Raw genomic sequence first — 20149 nt, 5'->3', positions numbered from 1 at the left:
ATGTGAAATTAAAAAAGTGTAAAACATTCTGATGTCTAGGTGTTGGCAGCAGTGTCGACAACTTCAATCTTCTTGTCATTTTCATTTCGGAAACGAAAATGGTGCTCTTATTGTTGTATTACAAGAACTAAACAGTGTTTATTGTATTTAGTTATTACAATGAATATTATTGTAGTGTTAATATAGATGTGTTTAATTCTGGTAAATATAATTTCGCCAACAAAACCTTACAATGTTTTGTCACAAACTCATTAATACCGCGCATTCACTTTGGATATGCTCTAAAATTTTAGTTACAACACAAAATAAGGCCTAATACCATTTCAATCCTACTAAAGCGCTTATAGTATATGTTCATACATAAGGATAGATATTACCGATATTAATTGCTATTACGTTCAGAAAGTAATTACGATTCATCAGCAAATTTCACGGTGATATTCCTCTTTTTCAGGTTTTTTTAAATAGTTTAATAAACAGGAATTAAGATTATTGTAAATTAGCTCAGAATGGTAAGTAAGATTTGACTAGTTGTAAATTTTACATTTCACTAGAAAATGTTTCTTATAATGTGTTTATTTCCATACAAGCAAGGTGATGATCCCCCATTTTTACCAGTGGGTACTGATGTGAGTGCCAAATATAAAGGAGCATTCTGTGAGGCCAAGATTAAGAAAGTTGTTCGTAACATTAAATGTAAGGTAAGAGAACATATGTTTCATTATTGTATTAAATATGGAATAGTTGGTAAATATTGAGAAGTCCAAATTGAAAAAGGAAAAGGCTTGTTTTTTTTATAGAATCAATATGGATTTGATTTTTTAGGTTTTAGTAGTTAAGTTATTTATAAAATATTAGATACTACAACTAATTATATTTGGAATATAATAAATCATTTTAATCATTAATAAAATAAGAAATTGATGTGATTATGATGAAAACCATTACTAATCATTTTTTATTATATAAATTTTATTTACATATATGTAAATAAAACATCTGTAACATTATAAAATATAGTATCATGATGCTTTTAATTCTAATTATGTTTTAGGTGACATTAAAAGCAGGTGGTATAACAACAGTGAATGATGATGTCATCAAGGGTACTTTAAGGGTGGGCAGCACAGTGGAGGTAAAACAGGACCCTAAAAAAGAAGCAATGGAAGCTGTTATTACAAAGATACAGGACTGTAGCCAGTACACTGTTGGTGAGTACTAGAGATAATACAATTTATTTATAAATCATTAATGTTCAAAGGTTTTTCATTCATAGAAAATAAGATTAAAGCTCTTTACTTACATAAACTCAAAGATCTGTAGATTTTATATATTATTTATGAGTAATGGGAATGTATGATTAATTTTTTAGTGTTTGACGATGGCGACATAACTACATTACGACGTTCCGCATTATGCTTGAAAAGTGGGCGACATTTTAATGAAAGTGAAACATTAGATCAATTACCATTAACACATCCAGAGCATTTTTCAACACCAGTTATAGCTGGCAGAAGAGGACGTAGAGGAAGGGCACAGTAAGTTATTATATGTAAAATGATTGCAAATAGAATATTAATATGTACTAAAACATATTAAATCTAGTATTCTAAAGTTCTCCCTTAATTCATTGTGTGCAAGATAACATTCAACACACTTAATTTGATACCTTGATGTATGGTGATGTTTTAATGATATGTATTTGTGGGGTAAAGACTAGATTATATTATTTAATGGAATCAAAATAATTGAGTAATATTAGAACTAGGATTTTCCTAGGCTTACTAATAATTATACATAAAAATTATTTGTTATTTACAACAGATCCGAAGAAAGTGAGGGCGAAGGAACCACTCGCCGCATGAAAGCAGACAGCGCGGAACGTGAGCCTCACGTCGGACGTGTGGTGCTAGTAGAAGCGGCAAGCGGTGCGGAACGACGCAGGCCTCATCAGCCCGCCTTCCCTGCACTAGTAGTAGCACCAACTGCACAGATCAAAGTTAAAGAAGACTATCTTGTGAGATCCTTCAAAGATGGCAGATAGTATGTTGAAGTTTGAATTTTTTATACAAAACTAACAATTGGTTTTTGCAAAATTGGATTTAATGAATATACTTAATATATAAGAACTAATATTTTAATGAATTTCATTGTATCGTTCATTCAATTATAAAATTTCAGTTACACAGTCCCTAAGAAGGAGGCGCGTGAGTTCCGGAAAGGCTCTGCGCCACTGGAATGGTCGGGCGTGGAGGCGGCGCTGCAGTACCTCAACCACGCCGTACTGCCGCCGCACTGGGACCGCGACGCGCTCTTCAACGAGCCGCGCAATACCTCCGACGACGTGAGTATTCATACCGAGATTAAGATTATTGATATAAGAATATTGCCATTTGAATATTAAATAATTATAAGTAATTAGTATTACAGAATACTGTTGTTTTTTTAATAGACATAATTTTACTATCCATCTTGTTTCCATGACTTTTAACATGAATTTTAATTATAATACTATATGTAGACTTATTGAAAGGTAACAAATAAATGAAATGATTAATTATAAAAATCTTGAATTATTTTGCTTAAATTTATATTGAAACTTAAATATTGTTAAACAGAGTTCTGATGATGAACCGCGTGAAGAAAAGGACCATTTTGTGGCACAACTGTACAAGTTTATGGACGATCGAGGCACTCCACTCAATCGTAACCCAACCATCGCCAACAGAGACATTGATTTGTATCGGCTGTTTAGAGTAAGTGTAGTATAAATGTATATAAAACTTTTTGGTGGAATGACTTACTACTGATTTTTTCTAAATCTTATAAAAATGTTCAGTATTGTAAAATTGCATAAGAATATCTAGTTTAATGTAATATTAAGAGTTTAATAATAATTTCTTAAATGTAATCCATGTTTAAAAAGATTATATTTATTTCTCAGGTTGTTCAAAAATTAGGTGGTTACAATAGAGTAACAAACCAAAATCAATGGAAGACAATAGCAGATAAAATGGGATTCCACCCTGTCACAACAAGTATCACCAATCTGTGCAAACAGGCTTACAAAAAGTGAGTAGCAACTTATATCACATTTACCAACAATAATTAAAAGCGAGACGCTAATGAAAAGTTTTGGCATCCAATATACTGTAAAAAATAAATTTGATCAAATGTTGCACAGATTCCTGCACAGCTTCGAGGACTTCTACCGCAAGCTGGGCGTGACGCTGGTGGCGCACCCGCGCGGCGCGCGCACGCCGCCCGCCGGCCGCTCGCTCATCCGCGACCGCGACAAGCTGCCGCCCGCCGCCGGCGCCGCCGCCTCGCCCGCGCCGCCCGCCGCGCCCTGCACGCCCACCCCGCCCGCGCCGGTAAAATCACCCCCCTCCACTCCACTCCTCAGATTGCAATGTTGTGAATTAGAAACGTTTGATATAGAGCATACTTTAAAAATGCTTCGAAATATTCTCCACAAAAAATATTGACGTATGTGATGATCGCGCTTTTAAGTGCACTGTTGTTTTTAATATATTTTTTTTGATTACAGCGTTTAAAAGACAAAGATTCTGATAAGAGTGAAACAGAAAAGAGCGATAAGAGTGAAAAGGAAGAAAAAATAGAGAAGATAGAGAAAAAAGAGAAGCCGCGCGCGAGCGACGAGGATGACAGCGCTGACAACCAGCCCCTCATTATTACCACTCCAAAGTAAGAATTCACCAGAATTATATCTTGCTAGATTTCAGATATTCTAATCCTATATATCTTTTTGTGATATTTATGTAATTGTACAAATAACTAAATATTATGCTGTAAAAATGAAACACCTTTAAAATAAATATCATGTACCTTTTATAGAGTTGACAAAGAGAAGGAGAAAGATAAGGAAAAGGAAAAAGAAAAGGAGAAGGAGAAGGAAAAGGAAAAAGAAAAGGAGAAGGAGAAAGAAAAAGAAAAGGAAAAAGAAAGGGATAAAGACAAGAGCTCAACCACGAGTGAAGAAAAAGGAGTCATCAAGCCGCGCTCACAGTCCAAAACTCGTAGCTTGCCTCCTGTTAAGATGGAGTCCCATGAGAAGCGCACACCTAAGAGAAAAACTTTGTCTTCTAAATGTATGTTTTAAACATTTCTTATTTTAAAAGGAATCAATTTGTTTCACTTTTTATTATAAAATAAAATTATTTAAGCCAAAACCTTTGTTAGAATTCTTTGTACTTAACACTGCTGAAATTGAATTGAATTAACCTGAAGATTTTCCAGTAAGTGAAGGTTCGAGCAGCATCAGGCGCCCGTCGCGTCGGCCCAACGTCTCCACCGACAGTGACAGTTCTGGGCGAGCATCGAGGTAACACGAACAACGATTTGTTATAGAGATACACTTTTTCTGAGTCTCCTATAATTTGATAAAATAAGTTATTTTTATGTATTAGACCAAACCTTTTCCTTAAATGGTGTTTTTTTTCGGTTAAGAATTATTTTTAAAAGCTTGAAATAACGATAATAATATTCGACGTAGACTCATTCGCTCTGCAAGCGCTGCGCACGCCTGCCGTCAGTGAAATGCTAGCAAGGAGTCTCACAAAGTCCATGCCTAGCTCACTATTTCCTCTCTTTGTAGGTGTGGACTAACAAAGAAAATGCAAAGCCGTAGAAGTCAAAGCGCCAATTCTGCGAGTAGCGGCAACACCATCGCATCGAACAGTAGCAAGAGACCTCGGAAAAGAAAGACTACAGAGTAAAAGATATTATATATTTATAAAAAAGTCTTATCTTATCTTTAGCAAAAAAAATTAAGCTTATGAGGAATATACGGTTTATAATTATACGATAATAAATTATTATATGTGAGCAAATATCACATTTCTATAGCATTATGTTTATTATTCACAGGCCGTCGATGAATGAATCGACACGTTCCGGAGGAGCCAATGTGGAAGCTCAAGTAGGCGATAAGTTAAAGGTGTACTACGGACCCACACAATCAGAGTCAAAGGTAAATATTCACCTTTGATTGCCTTCTAAAATTGTTAAATTTTCTCATAGATTTAGTAAAAAGTTTTCTATAGATTAAGTGGTATTATTACTTGTTTGTGTTTTGTTCTAAATGAAAAAAGTCGACGTATGACGTACAAGCACCCCGCGTTCGACGTCGACTTACATCTAGTTTATAAAAGCTCAGAATACGCTCGTTACAAGGCTATGCTTATTAAATGGATACTTTTGAACGTGGAGGTGACGTACGAGGCGAAGGTGATCGAGGTGTCGGCGGACGGGCTGCGCGTGCACTACACGGGCTGGAACACGCGCTACGACGAGTGGATCAAGCCCGAGCGCATCGCGCTCAACGTCACGCAGCACGAGGCGCGCAACAAGAAGGTCTATATTCAGTAATCCATTACACCGAAGTGCAACAAATTTTATTAGACAATTATAGTAATACAAATTTAAAATTTAGATTGTGTTGCTGGTTTTCTGGTAATTAAACCAAAGGCACTTGAAACTGTCATAACATTTGAAACATCCTAGCATTATTTATCTTTTTTTTTGTTTTTTTTTGGTATAACTATGTCGTTCGGACATAGTTATACGAAAAATGCTATGACAATTTCAAGTGCCTTTGGTTTAATTACCAGAAAACCAGCAACACAATCTAAACGCTTTTTACCATACTAAAACCCGGTTTTTACCATACTAGCCAAACTAAGCCTTTTAACCGCTTTTTACCATAATAAAATCCGGTTACTTTATTAAAAAAGATGGGTTTTTCTTAAAATAGAACTGTTTTCGAAGGGTAATTCAGAAACTACAGTAAGGCTATAAGAATAACGTATAGTAGAATATATTTTTCGAGTTCAAAACATGACAGAAAAAATCTAATCTTAATTGTACTATTATCATACAATTGTAATATTTACATTAGTCAGTTTTACTATCCATAACTAAAACGAACCATTTTTTTAATATACTTACAGAGCTGAGTTCTTTTACAACTCAGAACTGCAAAATAATAAAAAATAATTTGTTACAGATGACGAATTTAAATAGACGAGTCAGGAGCAAAAGAACAGAAGGTATTTTTTAATTCATTTTGTAATTTTGCTACTTAAATTTAATAGCGATAATTCTAAAGCGATATTGCTATTATTAGTGCTGATTTCAGAGTCTTCAGCCCGATCCGACACCGATAGTGACTCTGATAGTGACACAAGTGTTAAAAGACCACCTAAAAAGTCCGATGATAAATCAAATGTTAAAAGTAAGCATCTGTTATGTTTTTTTTTTGGTATTTATTTTATGGTTTGGTGTACTTGATTTTTTAGTTTAACCATTATACAACTTAAAATTATTCTTGTTTGTTCAGATCCATCTAGATCGAAAGATCAAAAGTCAAGTGACAGCAGCAGCTCGAGTAAACCAAGAAAACGACCAGTAAGGACTGTATCTACACCGTTAGCGACTTCTCCAGCTAAGAAGCCTCGCACAGCTGTCAGTGGACATCAGCATCAAGGCCGCGATTACGACCTAAATGAAATTAGATCAGAACTCAAAGGATTACATTCAGTAAAACAAGAAGCAGATGAAACTATTAAAACAGAAATTACGCAAAAAGACGCTATTATGAGTCCTGCACTTTCCACTAGCCAACCATCTGAACCCTCACGACCTGATAAACAACCAGAGGATGTCTATGAATTTAAAGAGCCAGAACCCTTTGAGTTGGAACTGCATGACGAAAAAAAGAAAAGAACTCATCGTATATTCGATGACATTTCTCCAAGCAAGTATACGTCAACCTTATCCAAATCATTAAGCGAAGAAATATCTGAAGATCCATTAAGACCACGACCATCCTCTTTTAGATCTCCATCTCTTTCGCCGTTCAGGGATTTTGGGTCAACTCGAGATATACCAGGTAGACAAAGTCCTGAAGATGACTCTAAAGACGGGCTGTTCTCTCTCGATGACGACTCCCTTCCGGGTGAAGGCAGTTCTGGGCCAATATTCGAAGGATTTACACCAGCTAAAAATCAAGAGACATATTCGAAAAAAAGTAAGGTTTCGAAACTTCGACAGCTAATAGACGATTCACCGGATAGTCCAGCTGATGATGAACAATCATCTGAAGATGAGCCCGAGGAAGTAATAAAAGAGGAGAAAAGGGAACCAAGTCCAATTTTGCAAGCTATAGAAAAAGAAAAATCTCCAGAACCAGTAAAAGAAGAACCAAAAAATCCTGATTTGACTAAAGAAGTTAATGATGCAATAGCTATTCTCAAAGAAATACCTCCCTTGGAATCCATACCGGAACCTCCTTCCACTCCTCCTCCAAAGATAAAATCAGAACCTCCCATTTTAATTCCTCCTGTGGCTACCGTCACCACCAAAGATATTGAAGTAGAAAAGGATGAGCAAATTATTAAAGACGAGAAAATAGTTCAGTGCGAAATTAATGAAAAAGCAATTCAAGAAAACATTATGGCTATTCCGCTTCCAAATGTAGAACCCAAAGATAAAGAGCCTCCAAAAATAAGAATCGAAAAATTAGACCCCGCTCCTGATATGACTATATCAAAAATGGAGCCACCTTCTAGTCCTCTAATCGATACGGAAGAAGATAAATCAGAGCCCGACAGTCCCGCCCGAATCGATGTTTTACCTGAACCACCCCCTGCATTTTTATTACAATCAGAGGGGCCAAAAATTGCTGAAAAACTACTTAAAGCCATCAATAGTGCTAAGAGATTGTCTATGTCCCCGCCGCCCGTAGAAGATCGGCCGGAAACGCCAAAGAAAGATATTAAGACTGATGATAAATTGTCACCTACAACAGTGGAAATAAAACGCCCTTCGAGTATACCTGAACTACTGAAACCTTTGACTAAACTCGACCCCGTCCGACGTTATAGTCCAGCCGAAGCTATCGACTCCATATTTGGGGAACCTTCTAATTTAACGGATGTGAAACGTGATATATCAGACGTTAAGAAAGTGAAACCTAAAGAACCAACGCCACCGAGGCTACAGAGCCCATTAAATATATTAGAAAGGAGAAAAAGTGTAGCTGATTTGCCACTTAGTGCTCCCGGGAAAAACAAAGTTTTAAGCGATACTATACAGAAGCTATCCAGTCAAATCAATCAGTCTGTAGTAGCGGCCAGCATTCCCCTACCACCTTTCCCGCCGGAAGATCGCAGCGAATCGAGTGATTCTGATGATTCCGACAGAAGGTATGAAATATATTTACATGTAAAAAATATATTTACTTAAATAATTCTACAGTACGTTGTTCAATATTAATTAGGACTATCATTAACGTTAATACTTAACTTAATCTCAACAAGGTTAATACTTCCTTCTATAATCCTTTCGTGTATAATACGTGCCGCCTGTATCTTAAATTTTATATTAGTTCTATATTATTCATTTGATTTAGTATATAATTAACGTGTTGATAAAAAGCAACCTAAACTCGATCGTTTTAAACAATAAAGGTTGATAATTGACAAATTGGCCGTGGACGAGTGGGGCAGTGGGAGCGGTAACAGTGGAGGTAGCAGTAATGGTACAACCGTGGCCGTCATTGCTGGGAGGACTCAAACTGCCGCGGCGAGAGCTTTACATGCCGGGAAATCTCCGGGAGAATGGAGCGCCGGGGAATCGCTGCTCATGCTCGAAGACGCTTGTAAGAATGAACGAAAACACAGTGAGTTATATTTAATGAGTTACATTTTACAACTGTTGAATTTGAATAATTAGTTTAACGTAAAATCATAAAAATGTCTATATCGATGACCGCAACATCGGACCACTAAAGCAAAGCAATACCTAGGCGCCAACGTTGTGGTAGCGGGCGGGGTGCGCGTGAGCACTGCGGGCGCGGAGGACGACGGCTGCGTGTCGCTACTGCTGTGCGAGGAGACCATCCCCGGCTCGCCGGCGCCCGACGCCGAGCCCGCGCCGCCCGCGCGCGCGCACCACCTGCCCTTCGCCTGCGCGCCGCAGCACGCGCACTCGCACTCGCACTCGCACTCGCACAACACGCATAACCATAAGAGTAAGTTCCATTTTATCGTAACGTCCGCGCCACCTTCTCTGAATAAATCTGATTTCTTTGCTAATCATTCCAAAATTCGAAAATATAAATATTCATTAAAACATGATATAATTCATGACGAACCGGTATTTATATGCCACGAATATGTTTAGTAAGAAAGTAAACTCCCGTTCATGTAGTAAATGTCCAGGCGAAAAGATACGTTTTAAGTAAGCTTATGCCGTCAAGCTGCTTCAGTGGATGACCCGACATTAATAAGTAAGCATATTATCACTAGCAGCGCCTCTCCTAATATGGAAATTCAGGTCGATAGACCTATAGTGGCTTTTAAACTAAAATTCCAGCGTGCTTGTACTTCGCCTCGACTAAAGTATGTTTTTTAACAATTGCACAGCGGAGGAACGTCGCGGGTCAGCGGGGGCGGCAGAGGCGGGAGAGGGCCGCGCGGGGGGCGCGGGGGCGGCGGGCGGTGCGGGGGACGACGACTGGTCGCGTCGCCGCGCGCTGCTCGACAACACGCCGCCCACCACACCCGACAGCAGCCTCGACCTCTCGCCGCATAGGTAGTATTATAACTTATTTATGTAGTATCTATTGACTAGAAATTTTAGCCTGCAAGTTTCTCTTTTAATCCTTCTGAATTTCAATGTTTCATTTTCTTAAGAAAATTAAACTCACAAATAACGTCATATATAATACTGAACAGGGCGGTCCAAAGCAGGGCCGACCCAACATTTTTTTTTGTTTACCGCAAACGCCAATATCGCGTGTGTAGATAGTAGATAAATTGTTTTGAATGATGCAACTTTTTTGACCACCTGAAATACACTGACAAATTATTGAATTTAAGTAGATTTTAAAAGATTAGGAAATTATATCTTTGTATTTTTAATTCCCATATTTTTTACCAAAAATTGAGAGTACCTTTGTTTCCATCCAGTAAATGTAGTAATTTTTACTGGTCCAGGAAAGTATCTGGATTGGACACTGGACAGCCCTGATATAGATTACACTCATTGTTCTTCTTAAATAAAACAGTATCAACGTCTGTCAGTTGTCTAACTTAATGCGTATGAGTCTGGGCTTATTCTCTCCCTTCGCGACTGTCTGTCAGGAAGTAAACTGGTAAAACTTGGTTAGTTTAAGTTAGTAAAATAATATTAACTCATTTTGTATTTGATAATTTATCATATTTAATTTATTTTCAGAGAGAGGCGAATATCAGAAAGAGACAGTCCTTCGGATAGAAAGGAAGATGAAGAAGACAATCACGCACAAGATGTTTGTGCCCTCGATATCGACAAGCCACATGGTATGTCTTATCATCAATTTATTGTTTATCTGAAAAACATAATTTGAACCTGATTTATTCATTAACATGACTCAAACATACTAACACAACAATCGTGCGTATGGATGAATAATATATTTAATAAAATCTGAATTAATTCAACAAAAGACACAATAGACAACAATAGACATTAACAAATCGGCTGTCGATCCGCAGGCAGCGCCCGCTCGCGCAAGGCGTCGGAGTCGTCGGGCGCGGGCCGCACGCGCGCGCGCCGCGCCCGCCGCGACACCGACGAGCCGCACGCGCCGCACGCGCCCCACGCGCTCAAGTACAACTTCTACGTCGACCTCGGTGAGTCACAACATATATTCTATTTATTGATTATTAAATATTATATTTGATAAATATTTGCTATTACTATTGTATTATTATATTTGTAGGAATAAAACCCATAGTAGATGTTACATTACCTGGTTTGTAATTTAATATCGCAATACTTAATATATAACATTATTACAAGATTTGAGAAAAAACGCTTTTAAACTCGCCGTTTTCTGTAATAATAGCTAGTGATTTATGCATTTGCAATATTTCTTTATTACTTTAGAGAGAGGTACGATCCCGAGATGTAACTTTTCTTTTGATTAAATAAAATGGTTCATTAACGCAAATTTCACAACAGCTAATTCCGATCAAAGTAGCAGTAAAGATAAACTAAACTTAACCCAAAAAAAATTTTAACCATATTGGTCTCAGTTTACTACTAGCTCTGCTACGTTATGAACTAAAACAGTTATTAATTAACCCACCTTACTTTTCAAATCAATAAACTTAACGAATCCATGCATATGATTGATTATTCAGGCTCTCGACAAGCAATATATCGTCAATCGGATGCCAAATATTGATTATTGGTCTTTATTCCTGTTCTAGTTAAAATAGACTATACATACATTTCTAAGCATTTTTAATATAATTACTTAATTATAGACCCTTCCTGGGATTGTCAAACTCGTATAAATGTGTTGACGTCGCGGCTGGCTGATCTACGCAAAGCATACCACTCTGTGAAGGCTGAACTGGCTGCCATAGATCGACGACGTAAAAAACTGCGACGCAAGGAACGAGAGGGTAAACTTTTTTTGTAATTGTAATATTGATGTCTTAATATTGACAGCAAAGTTCCCCAAAATTTTCGTTCTGTTTTGTGACCCCTTACACTAAAGTAAAAACCATTATCATATTTATACGAACATCGAACTATAAATACTATGATGGTTTTTACTCTAGTAGAGACTATAATTTCATTAATCCTATAATTTACCATTACATTTTAAATATCGTCAAAGTTACGACATTTTAAACGCCATTTTAATACATAATCATTCAAACCTCGAGAAAGCTGTTATGGGATCTTTGTATGTAAAATTAAATATAAGTAGTTAAGTGGAATAGTATTATTTTTAAATAAAGATACATTCATAATATAAGGAATAATGATTGATTTGATAATAGGAGCTATTTCCTTATTCTTTTATTGGAATAGGCTATAGATTTTTTAAATCTTGAGCATTGATGTTATATTAATTTAGAGTTGTTTCTTTATTTTGACTTGTACTAAATTAAGATCTTCCTAATAATTAAAACATACTTAATTTCATGTATTGATTAATTTTACTGTTTAAAAATTTTAATTAAAAAATATTTTTTGTTTTAGCTATCAAAGCAGCCAAAGCTGCTTGTTCGTGATGGAGATTAATGTAAATCTGCGGGATGCGGATTTGATCTCTGGTTAGATCCAATATGGATGATCTGAGTTTATTCGTTGTAGAATAGACGTTAACATTCGTTACGAATAACGTTACAAACTGTATAGTGTTGAAACATGTACAATAAAAACATTAACAGCTATTTAAATTTAAATACCAACATTAAATATAAACAAGTGAAAGAACAATTTTATTATATTTATAAAAAAATAGTGAAGTGCGCGTAAAATATATACTTAGTGCATTTAAATTCTAAGATTATATAATAATTTGAAGTTAGTTAAGATTTATAAATTATAAAATCAATAGTAATTTTGAAATATAATAACACGTTGTCGAATTTTATGTATTTAAAGTTGTAAATACTTTTTCAATGCGTCTTTCAATAGCATAAGCTTTTTATAGCAAGAACATTATTTGAGAGGTGTTAAATAAAAGTTATCTAATAATTTCATTCATGTTTTATTTGGAATCTATAACACGTGACACATAGCTTATTTTAAAATATTTCGTGTAATTAGCAAATTAGAAAAAGTATTTTATTGAAAAACATTACATCTCCCTATTATCATTTTATTTACCTATTATATCTGTTTAACAGCCACTACATTAATTTCGTTTCATTTAATTTAGGAAGTAAGCGCCGAGTATTTGTATAATACATTTTAATAAGTGCGGCTTACACATGAACATAAACCGTCGTACAATTGTACGAGTTAGCACATGATTAAAATATTCATCAAAATCTTCGTCCGGCGTTGCCAAATGAAGTGATGAATGTAGTACTAGCAAGTACAGTAATATTTTCAGACAGCAAAACTATCGAGTTAATTGTAAACCGAGAAAGGCTATAGTAAGCTAAGTAAATACATATATAGAAATCAGCTTTTAATATATTCAAATAAAATTTGTGTTTACAATTTAAGTAATCTTTCATACTTATGATTAAGTCATTAATAAAGATATAAAATACGGTGGCGTAATGAGAAATACACTTGAGTGTAATCGCTAGACATAACAAAGTTCGTAGAGTCTGACGTCGCTAGTAGTAGTTAGGATATTGGGGCCAGGGATGCGGATGGTGCTGATAGGGGCCCGGCGGCTGCTGGTAGCCCCAGGGCGGCGTGTAGGGCTGCGCGTACGACTGGTCGTACGACTGAGCGGTCGCCGCCTGAGTCTGATAGTACGTACTGGTGCTGCTCGTCGTAGCGGTGCTCGGCGTCGTCGTGCAGCTCTCCTTCTTCTTGGAACCATCGGTCGAAGCCCTTCAAATATTTTTGAATTTCAGTACAAATTATCACGCACATCTCACTTAGCTAACATGAAACCGTATTTATGATAATGTTCCATAGCAGAACACATATTTACTGGTGGTGCGCCGGCGCGTCGTGCTTGTTGGCGCGCGCTCGCTTGCGCAGGTGCTTGTGCGCGGCGCGCGCGTGCAGGTGCGCGGCGCGCGCGGCCGCCACGGGCCCGAGCTCCTCGGCCAGCTCGCGCCGCCGCACCGCCAGCGCCGCGCACGTCTCCACCTCCGCACCCTCCTGCTTCTCGTAGCTCATCACCAATTCTATTGCGGATACAGATACAGACATAGACATAGTTAGTTCATAGCTTGTATAAAACGAAAATTGTGACTATTTTAATTTGTGATTCGATGTTTACACCGACCTTCGAGTTCCTCGTACGGCGTATCGGGCGTATGGAGAGCTAAATCCAAACGCTGCATATGCAAACGAGCGTTCAAGGGATCCTTTGCGATCGCGTCATTGAGAGCCTTTCTGGCGGCGAGTTTGTCCTGCTTCACGTGAAACAGGAAACGTGCGTATTTAATCGCCATTGCCGAAGCTACCGATTTATTCTTAGCTGAGGATATGTAAGCTTCATATAACTGAATGCACTTGTCGTAGTCACCGCGACGACGTTCTAGGTTTATCCGCCTGAACATAAAACAATTACCTAATTAATGCTAAAATTATTTTGGACATCATTATTGCAAGTTTAAATAGAAAAAAAAAAATTAATAAGCCAAATATAATCTAAACCAGCCAACATTATCTTACCTATATTGAATCTGCACAAGGTTAGGGCATGTCTTCTCTATGCGCTCGAGTATTTCAGCGGCACGACCGGCGTTCCCCTGCGCTTCCTCAAACTGGGCCCAGTGTAGGTGCAGGTCAGGTTTGTCCAGATGGTGCACGCCGCACGCTCGCTCCAGCACTTCGCGCTCCACGGCCACCAGCTCGGGGTCAGACGGAATACGCTCCTCTAGGAACTTTATCAACTATGCAAAAATATTTATTGTTAGATAATTAACATTATATAAGTATAAGTAACATTATATCATAGACACCGCTATAAATATTTTTTGTGAATATATTTTGTCAATAAGTGCTAATACATTTCATAGTTTGATATTTTATTGATTCAAAGTGTAATCCAAAATTATATTTACTTAAAATCTCACTTCGTCTTATTTTTCCTTTAAATTAAATTGTTTACTAACCCGCATCCAAAACTCTTCATAAAGGGCACAAGCGATCAAGCAGCGCTCGTGTAGTACTAATGCTCTCTTGAGTGAACCGTTTTGCTTCTCCCATTCTAGATATGCTTTCCAATTTTTCAACTGACATCTTTCTAATGGCTTCACGTGAAAATAGGGACGCTTTATCTAAAAATGATAGGAAAGATTATCAATTGATTATCGACGTCCAGTAAAAGCAACCAACAAATAAATTATATAATATATCCTCACCCCCTCTTCGAATGTCCACCTGGCGGCGACCTCCTCGCCGGTCGCTTTGTGTATTTTCCTACGCGCGGCAATAATGCGTTCCTTTATCGCCTGCGCCTCCTCTTCGGATGCCTGTCAAAAATATCACGATAAAATATGAACGTACAACGACTGTCAAATAACAACAAACATTACAAATTGAATAGTGCGAGGGAGGTACAATTTCCGCTATTTGAATGTTTAGTCTGCACTTACGACGTGGTCGAGCGGCTCGTCCTCCCCGGGCGGCAGGTCGAGGGAGGGCTGCGTGGGCGCGGCGTCGCGCACCTCCCCGCGCAGGCGCACGAGCTCCGCGCGGGACACTGCCCCCGACACGGGTTCCGACATCACATGCTCCTGGAAGCTGAAGTCGGTTTCGCTTATCATTTTTATTCATCATTATTTCTTTAAATAATGAATTTTATCAGGTGTTATTTACTCAATCATTATCGATTCATGAATTTTACAAAGAATAATTACTTACAAATAATTATATTACTTACTTGTCGAAATGCGAAGTGTAACCGAGAGTTGGCGTGGATAGCAATCGATCGTAGATATTGGTGACTTGCAGAGCAGAGCCGTTCTCGGCTTCCCACTTGATATACGACTCCCACAGACGATCCGAGCGGAACTCCAGACCGCAAGCCTCTGAATATCACAACACACTCATATCAGAAACATCATAACACCTGAATTGTGAATGTACGTGTATATATCGATACGTTTCTTACCTATGGCCCGCTCGTACTGCGACCGAATGTAGACGTGGTCTTCGGTCCTCGTCGACTTAACGTGATTGAGATAGTGAATCCAAAGGTCGACCGATAGCGGGATAGCTTTAAGCCCCCTTTCCAACACCTGCAACACGCGCTAACCATCATCCTCGGGCCGCGGGGACTCCGCGAAGCAAGGGAATAATTGAATAGCATTGTATATGTTTCATGTAATTACGAATGTGGGAGCTAGCGCGCCGTCCCCGCCGCCGCCGCCGCGCCGCCGCCCGCCCGCTTACATTACACTCGGTACCCGACAGAACGCACTTCAATACAATAACAATATTACAATACATGAGCGTGTACAGGTCAAAGTATGATAAATGTAAGCACTGGATCACAAAATATGCACCACGAGCGATTAAACACTAGAACTATATCTACGCGACGGTTACAATGCTCTCCGGTGCGTACTGACGCCTTTGCCTTACGAACATCGCGGGCCTCGAAGCGCTGTTGGGAAAAAAAACAGTTGCACAATACCGGTTAGGACTAAAAACAATTCAAAATCCAAGTGTTATGTTTGACACGTTGATAATGAATATCATCAATTAATCCTTATTTAACTCACCATATATGTAACTTAAATATATTATTACGATTCTTACAGTATCGGCACTCACCTCGAGACACTTCTTTTTACTTCCTTTACGCTTTTCATAGTCAGCGTATTTGCGCCAGTAGCCGTAGCAGTAGGGGTAGTGCGACAAGAAGGCGTCGTAGGCCTCCCGCGCCGCCTCCACGTCGCTCTGCAATGGGGACAGCGTTAGCACTTTCATAACCTTGGCATGTCGTGTACATGTCGCGTGCATTGCACGTCAGCTGGCCCTTGCCTATCTACATTTAATTCAGTTCTCATCGCTTCATAAAGCAATAAGATTAGCAAATGCTTGTCATCATTTCGTACATTTAACCATATAAAATGTTCCTGAATTACATACTAATACAATAAGAACAATATAATTGTTTTCTTACTTCTTGATCAACATATTGTAGCAAGTATGTCCATCCTGTAAAATCTGTTGGGTCATCATTGACAACCTTCCAGTACTTGTCAAGTTCTGGGAGAGCCTTCTTTTTGGGTTTTTCATCGACTGATGACCTCTTTTCAGAAGGCACTGGTTTGCTTTCGCCATTCTGCAAAAAAGATATATGTTAAACTATATTTTCAATTAAGTAACATTACATATATTTTTTATCACACATTTGTTAAACTTTAAGTAAAACATGGTGTCAGCAAAATAATTTAGTTTATTATTTATCTTTTCCGATATAAAGTAATGGAATATATATGAATACCTTAGCTACTGCCTGTTTCTTTCCCGCTGATTCACCCTCAGATGTTGGAGAACCAGGGTCATATCCATCTCTTTCTTCTCCAGTTTTTCGTTTTCGAGATTCCTTCTTTGATGCTGGCAGTTCATCTTCAGACACAACCTGTAGATAAAATGTTGAATGAATATGACAATGTTCACTTACAATATAGTTATGTTTTCCATTCTAAAGTTTATATTAAATGAAAGATATCTATCTTTTTCAACATATATATAGTGGAGAAATTATTTGTAACAAATGCAACAGTTAAAAACAACCTATAAGAAGGAAATAAAAAACCTCTGTATCAGCCGGTAGTTCTGCTGGTTTGGGTCCAGGTAACTCATCATCAGAGACATTTTCTGCATCTTTTACACTTGGTTTTTGAACTGCTGGTAGTTCATCTTCAGACACCACTTCCGTTTCTTCTGCACCACCCACCTTAAAATAAAAAATTATAATAAAATAATCCTTAACAAATAGGTAATTCAAAAAAATGTTTTGTAAATGAAAAACATTATTTTTATATAATTAGATTACACTTGGAGGTAGGGCATTGTGCAAACCCATCTGGGGAGGTACCACCCACAAATCAGATATTAGCCATCAAGCAGCAGAACTTGGTATTGTTGTGTTTGAAGGGTGAGTGAGCCAGTGTAACTACAGGCACAAGGGATATAACATCTTTGTTCCTAAGGTTGGTAGCCCATTGGAGAAGTAAGGGGTGGTTAATATTTCTAACAGAGCAAATGTCTATGGGCGATGGTGACCACTTAACATCAGATGGCTCATTTGCTGGTCGACCTACCTATTACAAAAAAAAAAAAACATAATAAAAATTAATTATTTTTGTTACTATATGATTAATATCTATCTTATAATATATAACATTGAGTTTATGACATTATTATTATCATACACAACAAAGCTAATCATAATGTTGACATTGCATCACAATAGAAGAATATTTTATACACCAGTCTCGAAGTGTCCATTAAAATTGCTATATATCTAAAATGATATGTAACTGTGACAATTGTCAAAACTCCATGCAATTGTAAAGTATCATGACACTTAGACTGACAATGACCCTGGAAAATATCCATCAGTTACATAAAAAGTTTAAATACAAAAAAAATATACTAAATAATTCTCTGATAGAAAGCATGCACATAATATATACACAGTGACAGTAGATAGATGAATAAGTGATAAAATAAATACTTAAAATAGAAATTCAAAAGTATCATTTTAGTTTAGCTAACTAACTTATTTCTAGCCTCTTTTCATCTTTTAAGGAATAAGCAAAAGCAATTATTATAAGCTAACAATTTTAATGCCATTGGAAGGACCATGCTCTTTGAAATACCTTTTTATTTTCCTCTTTTTCAATATCAGGTTGTAATTTAGTGAATTGTTGTTTTTCTTCAGTATTTTCGTTTAAGTCAATTTTGGAAGCTGCACTATCTTCTAATTTAACTTCTTTTTCTCTTGTAACATTTTCCTGCATATCAGGTATTTTATTATTGCTAAATAAAATTTCATCTTCTGAACTCTTTTTTTCTAATTGCTAAAAATAAATATAGTTCTGTCAATAATTGAATTACAGGAACAAATAATTGATAATATATTCTCACAACTTACCTATGCATAGGCAAAGAAACATGTATGTAAATGTACCTTTAAGATTTTCCTCTTCAAAGATTACCCTTTATTTTTAAAGTGACTAATTTTCCTTGGATAAAAGTCATGTGGCCATAATTTCTACACATGGAAGAATATTAAATGTATTGTTAGACATTTAATATTCTGTTTGTCTTAAATATAATTTAACAAACCATATGATATTTGACTAGTTAGAAAATCTAAATTATGTAATATACAATAAAGAAATAAAGAACTTAAGTACCTTGGAAGATTCATCTTCTGATGAATTGACTTTCTCAGGAATATCATTTGTTATTTCGTCATTGTTATCTTGCGTCGTCTCCATAGTAATGTCGTTATGTTTTATCACATCCTCAGAAGAAGCAGAAACTGCTTCACTTTCTATCTCATTATTTAAATCTGGCTCACTAGGTGGCTCTGTTTCAGTCTTCGGTGCCTCTGAGAGATCTAAATCAGTATCAGAGGTAGTTTTGAACGTATCACTCAAACGAGTGTCTCCATCAGAAAGCACGTTATTCATAGAATCGCTGGGGAAGTTGACAGCATTGTCGCCGACATCGAAAGAATCGGTGTTAAAGCCCACCGTATTATTATCTAAATAATCGCCAACGCTGCCCGCCGACAGTTCTACCGCGTTAAGAAAAGCCTGATTCGACGCAGACGACTCGTCAACAACCACAGCGTCAACACTGAATTCCCCGTCAGTCAATAAATGTGACAAACCATTCGAATTTTCATTGATTAGTGGACCTTCGTCGGTATCCATTTGGCCATCTGATAAACATTTCTAAAACAATATATAAATAATTTATTGTACTTATAATATATGAACCGAATTCTATAACCTCTTCTTAAACATACCTGTAAATCAGAGCTAGCTTCATCGTCCATTATTTAATATTATTGTTAGTGTTAATAATAATCTTAGACACGTTAATTACACTTAAAAATCAACAAAAGAACTCCAAAAGTAACTTAAACGCAAATTATACTTATAATCGCTACCTTTCTACTTTTATAGATATGAGAGTCGGGAATTTTAATAACGTTATAACCTAATACCTATGGTTTAACTGGGTAAAATGCCATAGAGAATGCACAGATTATATAAAAAAATTAAGCTAAGCATCTTAGATAATACATACTACAATAATTATTCCAGTTCAATAATTATGTACGATATCAATAAATTACACCCTTAATATTTATTAACGGATTATATATTTATATAATTCATAAATTATTTTGAAACATAAAACAATGTATTTTTTAAAATTTGTTGCCCATCCTTGCTCAGTAAAATAAAAGTAAAAATGTAAGTCAATTAAGTAAATATAAATTTTAAATCGCAGGTAAGGAAAATACTAAATTAAGACTGTGTATTTATTTCTAAAAAATATATAGAGTATACAACCATGAAGTATTTTTTCTTATTTAAAACACCGTCTCATTGTTTTTATTTTCATTTATAAAAAAATATTTAAAAATAGCTTTTATACGAAT

The 20149-nt window shown here is 36.7% G+C and overlaps 2 protein-coding genes across 7 annotated transcripts; one reads left to right on the top strand and one right to left on the bottom strand.

The window, feature by feature from the left end:
* Window positions 1–64: 64 nt before the first annotated feature.
* Window positions 65–12336, top strand: LOC125071204 (AT-rich interactive domain-containing protein 4A-like). 4 transcript variants are annotated; one of them, XM_047681323.1, is made up of 26 exons: window positions 65–201; window positions 455–512; window positions 591–701; window positions 1055–1211; window positions 1373–1538; window positions 1825–2043; window positions 2182–2344; window positions 2619–2756; window positions 2945–3072; window positions 3185–3374; window positions 3551–3708; window positions 3859–4112; window positions 4261–4345; window positions 4619–4735; window positions 4891–4993; window positions 5233–5376; window positions 6029–6071; window positions 6161–6256; window positions 6362–8228; window positions 8493–8704; window positions 8831–9055; window positions 9450–9618; window positions 10264–10367; window positions 10563–10700; window positions 11340–11480; window positions 12067–12336. In XM_047681323.1, exons 2-26 carry the CDS (start codon window positions 510–512, stop codon window positions 12096–12098), a joined length of 5163 nt encoding a protein of 1720 aa, XP_047537279.1. In that variant the 5' UTR covers window positions 65–201; window positions 455–509; the 3' UTR covers window positions 12099–12336. The 4 variants fall into 4 exon arrangements, with proteins under 4 accessions (XP_047537279.1, XP_047537280.1, XP_047537277.1 ...); XM_047681324.1 differs by having other exon boundaries at window positions 6149–6256; window positions 8849–9055; XM_047681321.1 differs by having other exon boundaries at window positions 6149–6256.
* A 228-nt stretch (window positions 12337–12564) lies between these two features.
* LOC125070837 (pre-mRNA-processing factor 39) lies at window positions 12565–19718 on the bottom strand. Of its 3 annotated transcripts, XM_047680825.1 has the most exons (17): window positions 19508–19718; window positions 19370–19433; window positions 18888–19093; window positions 18348–18548; window positions 17279–17419; window positions 16964–17101; window positions 16640–16801; window positions 16288–16413; window positions 15623–15749; window positions 15392–15539; window positions 15105–15252; window positions 14871–14981; window positions 14622–14786; window positions 14179–14399; window positions 13787–14055; window positions 13487–13685; window positions 12565–13383 (listed from the first exon to the last, which is right to left on the bottom strand). In XM_047680825.1, the coding sequence occupies exons 1-17, from the start codon at window positions 19535–19537 to the stop codon at window positions 13161–13163; spliced, it is 2679 nt and encodes an 892-aa protein (XP_047536781.1). In that variant the 5' UTR covers window positions 19538–19718; the 3' UTR covers window positions 12565–13160. The 3 variants fall into 3 exon arrangements, with proteins under 3 accessions (XP_047536781.1, XP_047536779.1, XP_047536780.1); XM_047680823.1 differs by having other exon boundaries at window positions 18888–19433; XM_047680824.1 differs by having other exon boundaries at window positions 18348–18482; window positions 18888–19433.
* Window positions 19719–20149: the final 431 nt, after the last annotated feature.

The sequence above is a fragment of the Vanessa atalanta genome, chromosome 18 (assembly GCF_905147765.1).
Source record: "Vanessa atalanta chromosome 18, ilVanAtal1.2, whole genome shotgun sequence".
NCBI classification, from domain to species: domain Eukaryota; kingdom Metazoa; phylum Arthropoda; class Insecta; order Lepidoptera; family Nymphalidae; genus Vanessa; species Vanessa atalanta.
Note: the sequence above shows the minus strand (reverse complement) of the source record. Positions and strands in the feature narration are given on the sequence as shown.

Bases quoted from the DNA above. Each gene is read 5' to 3' on its own strand.
- LOC125070837 (XM_047680823.1), bottom strand. From the start codon at position 19,537: ATGGACGATGAAGCTAGCTCTGATTTACAG. The intron at 15,750-16,287 runs GTGAGTGCCGAT...CGCGTGTTGCAG, and splicing joins GTAAAAAGAAGTGTCTCGAG to GTGTTGGAAAGGGGGCTTAA. The intron at 15,540-15,622 runs GTAAGAAACGTA...TGTGATATTCAG, and splicing joins GCAGTACGAGCGGGCCATAG to AGGCTTGCGGTCTGGAGTTC.
- LOC125071204 (XM_047681321.1), top strand. The intron at 8,229-8,492 runs GTATGAAATATA...TAAACAATAAAG, and splicing joins TCTGATGATTCCGACAGAAG to GTTGATAATTGACAAATTGG. The intron at 9,619-10,263 runs GTAGTATTATAA...ATTTATTTTCAG, and splicing joins CTCGACCTCTCGCCGCATAG to AGAGAGGCGAATATCAGAAA.